This window comes from Schistocerca gregaria, chromosome 2, assembly GCF_023897955.1.
Source record: "Schistocerca gregaria isolate iqSchGreg1 chromosome 2, iqSchGreg1.2, whole genome shotgun sequence".
Classification (NCBI taxonomy): domain Eukaryota; kingdom Metazoa; phylum Arthropoda; class Insecta; order Orthoptera; family Acrididae; genus Schistocerca; species Schistocerca gregaria.
The window spans coordinates 86,043,511-86,058,934 of record NC_064921.1 but is presented as its reverse complement, the minus strand read 5'-3'; the positions used below and the strand labels follow the sequence as shown (position 1 = coordinate 86,058,934).

The 15,424-nt window shown below is 43.9% G+C and overlaps 1 protein-coding gene across 2 annotated transcripts in view; it reads left to right on the top strand.

Moving 5' to 3' along the window:
* LOC126336371 (NADH-ubiquinone oxidoreductase 75 kDa subunit, mitochondrial) overlaps positions 1–15,424 on the top strand; it is an 87,090-nt gene that overhangs the window by 11,875 nt on the left and 59,791 nt on the right. For both annotated transcript variants that reach the window (XM_049999977.1, XM_049999976.1), the window contains exon 4: positions 925–1,148. In XM_049999977.1, the coding sequence (XP_049855934.1) occupies positions 925–1,148 (224 nt within the window). The remainder of the gene's footprint in view (positions 1–924; positions 1,149–15,424) is intronic.

The following is a 15,424-nucleotide window of genomic DNA, read 5'->3' as shown; positions in this document are numbered from 1 at the left end:
AACCATTCATTTATTACTGAAGATGACATCTGTCATCAGATCAATGCCCCAGAGAGCAATTGCCCAAAGGGCACAAGTGGTACACCCCCAGGCGAAGAAGATGCTGTGATCAGCATAAGGTTCGTGGCCACTGGCAGACAGTGGGGAGGAAGTGGTGGTACAGCACCAGCAACACCTCAAGGCCACTGACCCAACAACATGGGAATGCTGCGTTAATCACACACTGTGTCAGACCCTGTAGAGGATGGCCAACACATGCATAACAAAGCTGGAGGACCTGTGCAGAAGAGACAGCTCATAACAATAGTGTCTGCCCAGAACAAAGGCAGGCAACAAGAAGTTTGCCTGCACAAGTGATGATGGTTAAATAACTGCACGATCTGGGCGAGAGCCAGGGATTCAAAGTGGAAGCCGAAGTAGGCCCTTCAGGTGCCCCACTTATACTCATCATCTGAGATGTGCTCCAGGGAAGTATTATGTTACTGTTACTCTGACTAGACGCTGTCAGTACATAACTTAAGCTGTTTATTACACACACACACACACACACACACACACACACACACACACACACACACACACACACAGTGCAAGACCAACAATAATATTAGTGCTCAGGCTCCCCTAAAAGCACAAATGCTAATATGGGTAAGAAAGGTGGAATATTGGAAGTAACATTCAGTATAGCTACACCCTGAATAAAAGTGTGAATGAATGGAGACCTAATTGCAATGCTAAGAAGACTATTAAACAAGAAAGTGGAGCAAAATCAAAAGTATGAAGGGGGTAGTTGACTTGTTCTTTTTATTTTAGTAATGCTCATGTACTGATGCACACTTACTGGTTCCTTTATAGATACCACTTTGTAATTGTATATACAGAATTTTAGAGGATATGATATATTATTGTGTTCAATATTATCAGCCAGTGGCGGCCTGTGCTATGCCAGTGATGAAAGGCTGGAGAATCAAGACAAATTCTGAAATGACCCGCAAGGCTCGAGAGGGTGTCATGGAATTCCTGCTGGTGAATCACCCTCTGGACTGCCCCATCTGCGACCAGGGTGGTGAATGTGATTTGCAGGATCAGAGCATGGCCTTTGGAAGCGATAGGAGTCGATTTGTCGACATAAACTTCTCAGGAAAGAGGTAAGTATTGCATTAATTTTAAATAATTGTCACAAAGATTCCAAGACTTACCAAGCGGGAAAGTGCCGGCAGACAGGCACATGAACAAAACACACACACACACACACACACACACACACACACACACACACACACACACACAGAATTACTAGCTTTCGCAACCGCAGCTAGTAATTCTGTGTGTGTGTTTGTGTGTTTTGTTCATGTGCCTGTCTGCCGGCGCTTTCCCGCTTGGTAAGTCTTGGAATCTTTGTTTTTAATATATTTTTCCCATGTGGAAGTTTCTTTCTAGGAAACTTCCACATGGCAAAAATATATTATAAACAAAGATTCCAAGACTTACCAAGCGGGAAAGCGCCGGTAGATAGGCACAATAAATAAAACACACACACAGAATTTCTAGCTTTCGCAACCGACGGTTGCTTCTTCAGGAAAGAGGGAAGGAGAGGGAAAGACGAAAGGATGTGGCTTTTAAGGGAGGAGGGTAAGGAGTTACTCCAATCCCTGGAGTGGAAAGACTTACCTTAGGGGGAAAAAAGGACAGGTGTACACTCTCGCGCGCGCGCCCCACACACACACACACACACACACACACACACACACACACACACACACACACACACACACACACACACACACACACAATCCATCCGCACATACACAGACACAAGCAGACATAAAGGGAAAGGCGGAAGTACAGAAGCAAAGAAGTTGTTGAAAGACAGGTGAGATATGAGCGGCGGCAACTTGAAATTAGCGGAGGTTGAGGCCTGGCAGATATCTAGAAGAGAGGATATATTGAAGGGCGAGTTCCCATCTCCGGAGTTCGGATAGGTGGGTGTTGGTGGGAAGTATCCAGATAACCCGGACGGTGTCACACTGTGCCAAAATGTGCTGGCCGTGCACCAAGGCATGGTTAGCCACAGGGTGATACTCATTACCAACAAGCACTGCCTGCCTGTGTCCATTCATGCGAATGAACAGTTTGTTGCTGGTCATTCCCACAGAAAGCGTCACAGTGTAGGCAGGTCAGTTGGTAAATCACGTTGGTGCTTTCACACTTGGTTCTTCCTTTGATCGTGTACACCTTCCGGGTTACAGGACTGGAGTAGGTGGTGGTGGGAGGGTGCATAGGACAGGTTTTACACCAGGCGCGGTTACAAGGGTAGGAGCCAGAGGGTAGGGAAGGTGGTTTGGGGATTTCATAGGGATGAACCAGAACCAAAAATATATTATAAACAAAGATTCCAAGACTTACCAAGTGGGAAAGCGCCGGTAGATAGGCACAATAAATAAAACACACAAGCTTGTGTCTGTGTATGTGCGGATGGATATGTGCGTGTGTGCGAGTGTACACCTGTCCTTTTTTCCCCCTAAGGTAAGTCTTTCCGCTCCCGGGATTGGAATGACTCCTTACCCTCTCCCTTAAAACCCACATCCTTTCATTTTTCCCTCTCCTTCCCTCTTTCCTGAAGAAGCAACCGTCTGTTGCGAAAGCTAGAAATTCTGTGTGTGTGTTTTATTTATTGTGCCTATCTACCGGCGCTTTCCCGCTTGGTAAGTCTTGGAATCTTTGTTTATTATATAATGTGTGACAGTGGAAACAACAAAACAGAGTAAGGAAACGTCGCTACTCATATACAGTTTATATTTATTTATTTAAATGTCAAGTTCCGTAGAACCAAACTGAGGAGCAAATCTCCGAGGTCATGGAACGTGTCAGTACATGAACTTACAACACAAAAAGTAATAACAGATACAAATAAATGTTCATGAACCTGAAAGAAACTCAGTCAATAAGTGCAAGCAAACGCTATCAGCAGTACAATGAGAATAGTCTTAATTTTTCAAGGAACTCCTCGACAGACTAAAAGGAGTCACCCTTGAGGAAACTCTTCAGTTTAGATTTGAATGCGCGTGGATTACTACTAAGATTTTTTTAATTCGAGTGGCAGCTTATTGAAAATGGATGCAGCAGTATACTGCACACCTTTTTGCACAAGAGTTAAGGAAGTCTGATCCAAATGGAGGTTTGATTTCTGCCGAGTATTAACTGAGTGAAAGCTGCTTATTGTTGGAAATAAACTAATATTGGTAACAAGAAACGACAATAAGGAATATACATATTGAGAGGCGAATGTCAAAATACCCAGACTCGCGAAAAGAGGTCGACAAGAGGTTCGTGAACTCGCACCACATATTGCCCGAAGCGCCCATTTCTGATCCAAAAATATCCTTCTAGAATGGGAAGAGTTACCCCAAAACATAACACCATATGACATAAGTGAATGAAAATAAGCAAAGTAGACTAATTTACATGTCGAAATATTACTCACTTTCGATACCGATCGAATAGTGAAAATGGCAGTACTAAGTCTTTGAACAAGATCCTGAACGTGGGCTTTCCACGACAGCTTACTATCTATCTGAACACCTAGGAATTTGAACTGTTTTGTTTCACTAATCATATGCCCGTTCTGAGAGACTAAAACATCAGGTTTTGTTGAATTGTGTGTTAGGAACTGTAAAAACTGAGTCTTACTGTGATTTAACTTTAGTTTATTTCTAAAAGCCATGAACTGAGGTCAAGTACTGCTCTGCTTGAAACCGAGTCAATGTTGCAAACAACATCCTTTACTACCAAGCTAGTGTCATCAGCAAACAGAAATATTTTAGAGTTACCCATAATACTAGGGGGCATATCATTTATATAAAGAAGGAACAGCAGCGGCCCCAACACTGATCCCTGGGGCACCCCCCACTTGACAGTACCCCACTCAGATCCCACGTCACAGCTGTTATCAACATTTGCTGCCTGTTGCTAAAGTAAGAGGTGAACCAATTGTGAGCTACTCCCCTTATTCTGTAATGGCCCAACTTCTCGAGCAATATTGTGTGATCAACACAGTCAAATACCTTTGTTAAATAAAAAAAATACGCCAAGCGTTCGCAACTTTTTGTTTTGCCCATCCAGTACCTCACAGAGAAAAGAGAATAAAGCATTATCAGTTGTCAAACGACTTCTAAAGCCGAACTGTACATTGATAGCAAATCGTGTGATATAAAATGATCAATTAACCTTACACAGCCTTTTCGATAACTTTTGCAAACACTGATGGCATAGAAACCGGTCTAAAATTATCTACATTATCCCTTTCTCCCTTTTTATAAAGCGGCTTTACTACTGAGTACTTTAATCGCTCAGGAAACAGACCATTCCTAAAGGAAAAATTACAGATATGGCTAAATACAGGGCTAACAAGTACAGCACAGTACTTTACTATTCTACTAGACACTCCATCATAACCATGAGAGTCCTTAGTCTTCAGGGATTTGATTATTGTCTCAATCTCCCTCTTGTCTGTATCACAGAGGAGTATTTCAGACGTCAATCTCAGAAAGGCATTTGCTAAGAAATTTATATGATTTCCTGTAGACACTAAATTTTTATTTAATTCACCAGTAATGCTCAGAAAATGGTTGTTAAATACTGTACATATATCTGATTTATCAGTAACAGAAATATTATTACTGCAAACTGACTTTATACCGTCAACCTTGAGCTGCTGATCAGACACTTCCTTCACAACTGACCATATGGCTTTAATTTTATCCAGTGAATTAGCTATTCTATTTGCATAACTCATACTTTTTGCCTTGCTAATAACATGTTTGAGCACCTTACAATATTGTTTGTAATGGGCTACTGTAGCTCGATTGTGACTTCTTTTGATATAATTCCCGCTTTGTTGTACATGATATCCTTATCCCACTAGTCAGCCAACCGGGCTGTCCATTGCTGCTAGTACCTCGTTTAGAATGTTCTAATGGAAAGCAACTCTCAAAGAGCATGAGAAATGTGGTATGGAAAGCATTGTATTTATCATCCATATTATCGGCACTATAAACATTTTGCCACTCTTGTTCCTTGACAAGTTTTGAAAAACTCTATATTGCAGTTGGATTAACTTTACTACGTAGTTTGTAAAAAAAAATACGACATTGTTTAGAGTACAAAAACCTTTTAGTGTTAAAATTTGTGCATCATGGTCTGAAAGGCCATTCACCCTTTTACTAACAGAATGCCCGTCTAGTAATGAAGAATGAATAAAAATATTGTCTATGACTGTGCTACTGTTCCCCTGCACCCTAGTTGGAAAAAACACAGTTTGCATCAGATCATATGAATTTAGGATATCTACCATTATCCTATTTCTTGCACATCATGTACAAAATTAATATTGAAGTCATCACATAGAACTACTTTCTGGTACTTCCTACAAAGTGAATCAAGAACCCCTCTCTAGCTTAAGCAAAAATACTCTGTAGTCAGAGTTAGGGGACCTATAAACAACAGCAATTAGAAGTTTAGTTTCACTAAATTCAACTAATTCTGCACAACTTTCAAATATCTGTTCAGTGCAGTGTCGTGATAAGTCTATGGACTCAAACGAAATACTGTTTTTTACATACAGAGCCACTCCCTCACCCCGCAAGGAACTCCTTGAGAAACAGTCAGCTAATCTGTAGCCTGGTAAAGGAAGCCTCTGAATTATCAAATTATTTAAGTGGTGCTCTGATATACCAATAATTTCAGAGTTAACATCTATTAGCAGTTCACTAACTTTATCTCTAATACCTCTTATGTTTTGATGAAATATGTTAATTCCTTCTCTACTTGGAAACATTACATCCTCTGGAGGTGAGCCATTAGTTGGAGGCACTTCCTTTAAGCAGGTATACCTATCAGCTGACTTCAGTCTAAAAAAGATGCAGCACTAACACCAACTACTATAGGAATTTTTCCATGAGTGATACCACTACCACCACCACCCACTACACTGTCACCTAGAAGCCTAGCCAGCTTCCCCTTCCCATACCTATTGAGGTGCAGGCCATGCCTAGTGAAACCCCATCTGCTGATAGACTCAACTGCCACCAGTGAGATGTGATCCATGCCCTCCGCCATCAGTGCCCTCCCCAGCCCCACATTAAAGCGCCTAACAGCCGCATTTAGGTGAGGCCGATCGTGACGCTGAAACAGTTGCGCGAAATGCACATTAGTACCACAAGTTTGAGTAGCTATCTTAACCAAGTCACCACTGACATATTCCCCGTCCCTATCGAGACTGTCCCTGCTCCACCCACTATCACTACCTGATCCTCTTCCGTAAAATTCTTACATAACTCTCCTATGCTTTCAGTCACCTGAGCCAACCCTGCACTAGGCTTCACAATGCTGGTGACCTGCCACAGGGGAGTGTTATGGGACCATTGCTTTTCACAATATATATAAATGACCTAGCAGGTAGTGTCGGAAGTTCCATGCGGCTTTTTGCGGATGATGCTGTAGCATACAGAGAAGTTGCAGCATTAGAAAAATTTGTGAAATACAGGAAGACCTGCAGTGGATAGGCACTTGGTGCAGGGAGTGGCAACTGACCCTTAACATAGACAAATGTAATGTATTGCGAATACATAGAAAGAAGGATCCTTTATTGTATGATTATATGATAGCGGAACAAACACTGGTAGCAGTTACTTCTGTAAAATATCTGGGAGTATGCGTGCGGAACGATTTGAAGTGGAATGATCATATAAAATTAATTGTTGGTAAGGTGGGTACCAGGTTGAGATTCATTGGGAGAGTCCTTAGAAAATGTAGTCCATCAACAAAGGAGGTGGCTTACAAAACACTCGTTTGACCCATACTTGAGTACTGCTCATCAGTGTGGGATCTGTACCAGATCAGGTTGGCGGAGGAGATACAGAAGATCCAAAGAAGAGCGGCTCGTTTCGTCACAGGGTTATTTGGAAACCGTGATAGCGTTATGGAGATGTTTAACAAACTCAAGTGGCAGACTCTGCAAGAGAGGCGCTCTGCATCGTGGTGTAGCTTGCTGTCCAGGTTTCGAGTGAGTGCGTTTCTGGATGAGGTATTGAATATATAGCTTTCCCCTACTTATACCTCCTGAGGAGATCACGAGTGTGAAATTACAGAGATTAGAGCACACGTGGAGGCTTTCAGACAGTCGTTCTTCCCGCGAACCATACGCGACTGGAACAGGAAAGGGAGGTAATGACAGTGGCACATAAAGTGCCCTCCGCCACATACCGTTGGGTGGCTTGCGGAGTGTAGATGTAGATGTACTCACTCACCAACACTTCCTGCAACTGCTGGCCCACACCTCTACCGTGGGAACTACCTAGCAGCAGAACCTTCTTTCTGCTAGACTTTGCAACTAACCTAGGCCTTCTAGCTGCTGAGGTCTGCTGCAAGTTACCTACATCTACGGCTACACGAGGCTCCTCTCCACTCAACTCTGACAGTTGGTCGTATCTATTGCATGTATGCAAAGTAAAACTGTCTGAGTACCTACTCTTCGTAGCTACCTTCTTGCCAATTGCCAGTTCCCATTCCCCACCACTCTTCACCCTCCTCAACCTATCTAGTTCCTCCTTTGCGCATTGTAACAGCACCTGAAGGGCACAGATCTTACACTCCTGCTCCTCTATTAACTTGTTTCTACTACAGATTCTACATTCCCAGGAGAGGATCTTCCTAAAATGACCACTGGCTTCCCCACTGCATTCCCCCCAATGTAAATACTTTGAACAAATCCCACACCGTAATCCACTACTCACAAACCTACGACAGGGCCCACACTTTTCACTCGGGTAAATTTTACAGTTACTGAAAAAAACCTCTATGTCTACATTACTAAAATTCAGTTACATCAGTAGAAATATTTAAGAACTAACAATAATGGTCTCGAAATTCTCTCCCAACTAAGAAAGCAGCTACTTGTATTAATACTACAACACAGCCAATACCAATACCAGCAAAACTTCACAAAATTATAAGCTACAACCAAAAAATTAAAACTACCACTGTAACACTAAGCGAAGTTAAAGCACTATATGAAAATTTTACTGAAATATTTCACTAGAAAGAATAATAAACGTCAGTTGAAAACTAAAGCACGAAAATTACGAAAGACTTTAACACACTGAAAACACTCTAAAACACAGCGAGCTAATGATTACAAAAGTTTATTAAGTCGTTATTTCGCCACAAACGGCATGCACACCTCTGAAATCTATTAAATTTAATAGCTGTATTACAGAGCACAAATAAGTTTGTCAGTACTTAGCTTATAACTGCTGCAGTGCACGCAGCAAAATGTAAACACACAATGGAACTTGCGTAAACACATAACAATTCAGAAAAATTTGCTGGCATTCACACGACGGCCTTCCCACCCCACATCCCCAACACCCTTCAGGTAGATGCCCCTCCCCCAATTCTCTCTCCCCCTCTCCCTCTCTCCCGTCCCTCTCCCTCCCACTCCCTGTCTCTCCCCACTCCCTGTCTCTCCCCACTCCCTGTCTCTCCGCACTCCCTGTCGCGTCTCTCCGCACTCCCTGTCGCGTCTCTCCGCACTCCCTGTCGCGTCTCTCCGCACTCCCTGTCGCGTCTCTCCGCACTCCCTGTCGCGTCTCTCCGCACTCCCTGTCGCGTCTCTCCGCACTCCCTGTCGCGTCTCTCCCCACTCCCTGTCGCGTCTCTCCCCCCTCTCCACCCCCCGTCTCCCCCTCCGTGTACCTTGCACAAATTTTGCAGGATGTTTGTGCTTGTTGCATTTATTTCAATAGAGCTTTGTAATTATCTGAATATACAGGGTGTCCATTTATCTTAACCACCCAAAATAGCTGTCCAGATGCAAATTACAAAATGTTTCAAGCAAATGTTCTTGAGCTGTCAAGGGGGCCATCAATCAGCAAGATTGCCTTCATTGTAGCTTTGTCTTTTAGAGATATGAACAGCGATATGAAGTTTTTTAAATGGCACACTGGTTTTTTTATCCGGTAATTCATTTCCTCTCCGAAAGACATATTCAAAAACGTATCACAGTGTACCATTCACTGAAACACAACATTATTAATTACATAATACAACATTGACTTTGAGCTTGGGAACACAAACTCTTCCACTTCCTGAAGCTGTCAGAAAACAAATGAAAATCAAGTAAAAACATAACACAAAATTGACTTTCACTCTCCTGTACCATTGCCCAGGAGTAAGAACATTCAAAGGTGCGCTGGACACTGATGCACTAGTTGATATTTTGCCAGTTGAAGAAAATTACAAGCAAATACTATATGTTCCTGCATGTCCTCTGGAGTTGTTGGAATATTGTGATAGACAGCATCTTTAATTCACACCCAAAGAAAAAAGCCCAGAGGATTTAAATCAGGAGACCTAGCAGGCCAAATAACTGTTCCTTCTCGATCAATCCATCTGGCAGGATACCTTCAGTTCAGAATATGACTTGCACGCAAAGCATTATGTGCTGAACGTCCATTGTGTTGATACCACATAAGCATTCTGGTTCTTAGTGGCACGTCATCCAGAAGAGGAGGAAGAATTTGCCTGAGGAAGTTGGCATACGCTCTGCTGTTTAGATTACCATTGATGAAATAAGGGCCAATAATTGTAGTACCAAGCATCCCATACTAGACATTAACTCTACATTGATGCTGATGTTCCATCTGTCTAAGCCATCATGGGTTGTCACTGGACCAATAATGCATATTCCTTGTATTTACCTGTCCTTTGTTTGGGAAGGAACATGCGTCGGTAAATAGAACGTTAGAGAAGAAGTTCGGGTTGGCGCGGATTTGCTGCTGTGCCCCTCTGACAGAACTGTACACGACTCTGGAAATCATTCCCATACAATTCTTGATGTAGGTGTACATGGTAAGGATGGAACCAGTGACATGTAAGAATATGATTTACACTGGTTTTAGGAATACCAATCTCATGTTCAAGCTGTCGTGTGCTCACATTTGCATTCATAGCAATGGAAGCATGAACAGTAACTTAGATAGCTTCATCTGTGCGAGTGCGACGACAATTGCGTTGTCGTGGATTGGCCCCTCCCGTTTCCTGAATCATCACAAGACGAGAAAACGTCCGTTGCGAAGGTGGGTTCTTGTCAGGATGTTGCTCTCTGTACAGTTTCGCTGCCTGCGTAGCATTTCGCGTACCTTCAACAACAATAATAAACAAAAGGTAATGTCAATGCAGTTTGTAGGAAGGGTAGCCTTTACTGTACGCCTACTCTACACAATAGTATTTAAAAGGACTAAACTACTGTACTAAATGTACCTGTACAGAAGAAAACAGTATTGGAATTACTGTTCTGCTAACTTACATTCCCCATAGTTAAGTAGCATTTCTACTTTCTCTTCGTTGGTGTACTTTCTACTCAGATAACTGTTCAGCTGACAATGGTTGTCAGAATGATGGGTGTGCATTCTATTTATGTCTAAATTTGTGCTCTGTCAATATCAGCATGTGGAATTGTTTCATTACCCGAGTACCTGCACTAAGCGCTGGGTGCGTCAACGTCAATGTTGTGTTATGTAGTTAATAACGTTGTGTTTCAGTGGACGGTTACACTGTGATACATTTTTGAATAGGTCTTTAGGAGAGGAAATGTATTACCGAATAAAAAATACAGGGTGCCTTTTTAAAAAGTTATACCGCTGTTCATATCTTTGTAAAAAAACAAAGCTACAATGAAAGCAATCTTGCTGATTGATGTCCCCCTGACGGCTAAAGAACTTTTGTAATTTGCATATGGACAAAGAGTTATTTAGGGTGGTCAAGATAAATGGGACACCATGTATATCAAGTTATAATTCTAAAAGTTTGGGTTTTAGGCTTCTGGTGCTCTTGGAAATTTTTCTACACATTTAATAAGAGTTTTACCATTGGCAGTGGTGTCTATAAAACTTTGAAGTTGTACCACAGTTCATATTCAACATCAAAATTTAAGTATCCCTTAACCTTGAGGGGGTGACTGTTCTCATAGACTAGAGGAAGGCAGAGTCCTATGAAACTACTGTTGTGATCAAACTAATGTTTGGGTTGAGTGCTGCTCTTCACTGATTTCCAGTTCTGTGACTTGTAAGCAAATTATTTATTGTTCTGCACCAACTGTGTGTGTTAACATATTATTAATTTAAGTTGTTCTCTTTGCTGGCAGTCCAACAACTCTATTGTATCTGTATTATGAAATATAGAGGTCGATATACTGTTGTCTCCTTCTGATTTATTCCTTATGATTGGGAATGGTTTGTTTAAAACTGGTAATACATTACTTTGAGGAAGGAGATTTGCAATGTAGAGGGAAGGAAACAAGGGCCATTTTTTGATAAATGAACGATTATTCAACCTATAGTCAGTACACAGATGTTATGTGACACCCATATATGGTTTACCTACTGTTGTAATGTTGTACGGATACAGTATCAGATGTAACATTCCTAATTTTATTCTACTTCCACATGAAGAGATCCACAACAACATTGAATGAAGTCTATAGCAGTAGAAAGTCTCAAAACTATAGAACACATAAATATATAGTTTTGTAGGTGAGCAAACAATAATTAATAAACGTAAAAGAGGCTGAGGGCCCAGCACGCCGGCCTTATATTGGGTTGTTGTGCACATGGCACAGTGCTTGTTGCTTGTCTGACTTTGTTGAGAGGTGAACTCCGTAGGCCGTGGAGCACTTGCATCACTCGCTGTTTTGTTCCGTGTGCTTGCCATGCTGTAGAGTTAAAACTCTTCTTCTCTCATGGGGAAAAGTGTCCACTGCGGAGAGGTCCATGTCTTCATCGGTAGTTGACGACTGCTAGAGCAGTTATTGCGCTGTCACAGGAAAATCTGGTCTGAAATGCTGCAGGTGCGGGCAGGCCATGAGAGGTGAGAGGCCATAAGGGAACACTGGTGATGGATGATGCTGTATCCGTATGCACATCTGGGCAGGCACTCAGCAGTGGAGGCAGCAGAGAAGATGGCTGTGCAGTGACAGGGGCTGTGGAGATGGAGGCGGCCTGACACTGACTACTCCACCTGGTGGCGGTGAACCCAGAGTGAAGACAGTGTCAAAGCCAGAGGAGAAGCATCCCCCCCCCCCCCCCCCCCCCTCCCTGTGGGTGTGTGGGTTAGAATAGGCCCGAGGTATCCATGCTTGTTGTGAGAGGTGACTAAAAAGAGTCTCTCACTTTTCAGCCCTATAAGTTCAGGTCCCATTTTATGATTTGACCTGCCACTATCCAAATTTTACAGAGGTGCGGGCTATATGGGGGTAGACAACTTCTCCATAATGCCCTTAGATTTGATCTCCTGAACCTCTCGTCATGGTATTACATCTCCACCTGCAATTCAACTATTTGGGTGAGGACACTTTCCGGGGTATGTCATCTTCTTCCATTGTCTCCTGTCATCTATTGCTCCCATGACAGTATTTGATTTCTCTGCATCCAATATCGAGCATGGTAGCCAGTCCGTTGCGGTGGGGGCGTCATGTACTCATTTGGTGCTTGCCCTTGGACAACACAGGGATCGCACTGCTGATGCCTGAGCTGTAAACTCCCTACATATGCCAAGGAGTAGAGGCCTGTCTTCCTGGGGCATCAGGACTCCCGGCAATGGCCTTAATGCCAGGTGGCCTTTGCTGAGGCTGGGTGGTGCCCGTGTAGGGAGCCCCTGATCGGAATGAGTGGCATGAGGGCGGATGACGTGGCATGAGGGCGGATGACGTGGCATGAGGGCGGATGACCCACAATGAAGCGGATTAAGTCATCTCTTGCTGGAGACCGTACGGTGCCAGCTGTTTCTAAGAAGGGCAAGATCGAGTACAATGAAGACGGATACGACCCTAAATTGTTTCCCTCCCTCGCTGCACCATGGGAGGAACATAGGGCTACAGAAAGAAGAGAGCCATATTCACCTTGGTATTTAGTCTGTTGCAGAATTGACGGGGACTCCTTTCTACATTTGAAGCCTCAATTTTTTGTTGAACATCTTAAGGATAAGTTTGGGGAAGTGACAGCACTGTCCAAGATGTGAAGTGGTGCAGTCTTGATTCAAACAGCACCCCCAGCCCAAACCCGGGCATTACTCTCTTGTGACCGGCTGGGTGATATTCCTGTTTTCTTCACTCCCCATAAAAGCCTCAACATGGCCCAGGGGATTATTTTCCATTGCGACCTCCTCTTACAGTCTGACTACTAGCTCCTCGCCAATCTGGAATGGCGGGGTTTTCATTTCATCTGGCGCATTTAAAGGGGACCCAAAGACAATAGGGTTGGTATGGGTGCCTTCACCTTGGCGTTTGAGGATGATTCATTGCCGAAAAGGTCAAGGTGTTGGTTTACCGCTGTGACGTTAAATCGTACATCCCTCCTCCAGTGCAGTGCCTTAAGTGCTGGATATTTGGGTACATGTCTTCCCACTGCACTTTCAATGCCACATGTCAAGACTGCAGATGTCCACTGCATCCAGATACTCCTGTGCCGCCTCCTACTTGTATCAACTGCGAACAGCAGCACTCCTCCTGCTCGCCAGACTCTACAGTACTCCAAACGGATTGGAAGATCATGGAGTACAAGACCCTGGACCAGTTTACTTACCAAGAGGCTAAACGTAAATTTGAAAAATTACACCCAATTCAGTTGATGTCCACATATGTTGTAGCTACATTACCTTTGCCATCACAAGTAGCAGTCGTACCATACTTCGTGCCAAGAGCAGAGGGCCCTCCCGGCCTCCAGAATACATCTGCCCCCTTGGTGGTTGGGAGAAAATCTCCTTCCGTTGCTCCCAAAGTGCCTACTTTAGGAGCAAGCCCCCTACCCCCCCAAACGCAGGGTACATTGGTCCCCTCCCCTCAGCCAGAGAAGCAACAGCTTCCTCCAGCTCCTCTCTCTTCCAAGGTCTCCACCAATGCCATAGCAGCCACTAGCCAGTGGCTAAAGGAACCAAAAGTTGCTGGACGAAGAACTTCACGGTCTTCCTCCATGCCTGAAGCTACTTCGGAGAAGTCATCCCAGCAAGCCCCTAAAGAGAAGTGAGAAGGCAAGCAAACAAAGAAGTCTGCCAAGAAAAAGACCCTCTCTAACAATTGTGCACCTGCAGATGAGATGGAGATATCGGCGTCCCCTTAGGACCTGGATCTCACTGATGCCTCATCCACAATAGGAATGGATACAAATACTCAATCAGTGGCAGCGGGTGACCCTGAGGCGTAACCTGCCTCCTTGCATGCTTCATGCCTTCCCAGCGTCACGATAATGTCGTCCTCCAGTGGAATTGGTGCGGTTTTGCCCACCATGTGGCTGAGCTACAGTAACTGTTAAGCTTTACACCTTCTTTGTGCATTGCACGCCAGGAAACCTGGTTCTCAGCGATATGGACCCCTGCCCATAGCGGTTATAATAGTGTGTCAGGTGGAGTTTGTGTCCATGTCCTGAACTCAGTATGAAGTGAAACTGTGCCCTTTCAAACCGCTCTTGAGGCTGTAGCTGTCAGGATAAGGACGACGCAGGAAATAACTGTCTGCGGCGTATATCTTCTTCCAGGTGGTACAGTACCCCTGAACGCATTGGCTGCACTGATTCATCAACTCCCTAAACTTTTCCTACTTTTGGGAGACTTTAATGCCCATAAACCCTTTTGGGGTGGCACTGTGCTTACTGACCAGGGTAGAGATGTCGAAACTTTACTGTCTCAACTTGACCTTTGTCTCTTAAATACTGGGGTTCCCACACATTTCAGGGTGGCTTATGACACTTACTTGGCCATTGATATATCCCTCTGCAGCCCAGGACTTCTCCCATCTATCCACTGGAGAGTCCACGATGACTTTTGTGGTAGTGACCACTTTCCTGTCTTCCTGTCACTCCCCCACCACCATTCTCCTGGACATACTCCAAGATGGGCTTTAAACAAGGCAGACTGGGAAGCTTTCACCTATGCTGTCACCGTTGAATCTCCCCCACATGGTACCATCGATGTAGTAGTTGAGCAGGTCACTAAAATGATTGTTTCTGCAGAGGAAAACACAATCCCTTGTTCTTTAGGGTGCCCCTGGCAGAGCCTATTAAAGAGTGTCGGTGAGCTCTACAGCATCATAAGCAGCACCTTTCCCTAGAGCACCTAATACTCTTTAAACGGCTTCATGACCGCGTTTGTCAGCATATAAAAAGACGGAAACAGGCATGTTGGGAGAGGTACGTCTCAACCATTGCGTGCCATACATATTCCCAAGGCTGGACGAAGATCAGACGAGCCTTTGGGTGCCAGACCCCGACAGGTGTTACTGGCATAAACATCAATGGTGTGCTATCTACCGACGCAATCGCAATTGCCGAGCACTTTGCCGAGCACTTTGCCGAGCACTTTGCCGAGCACTTTGCCG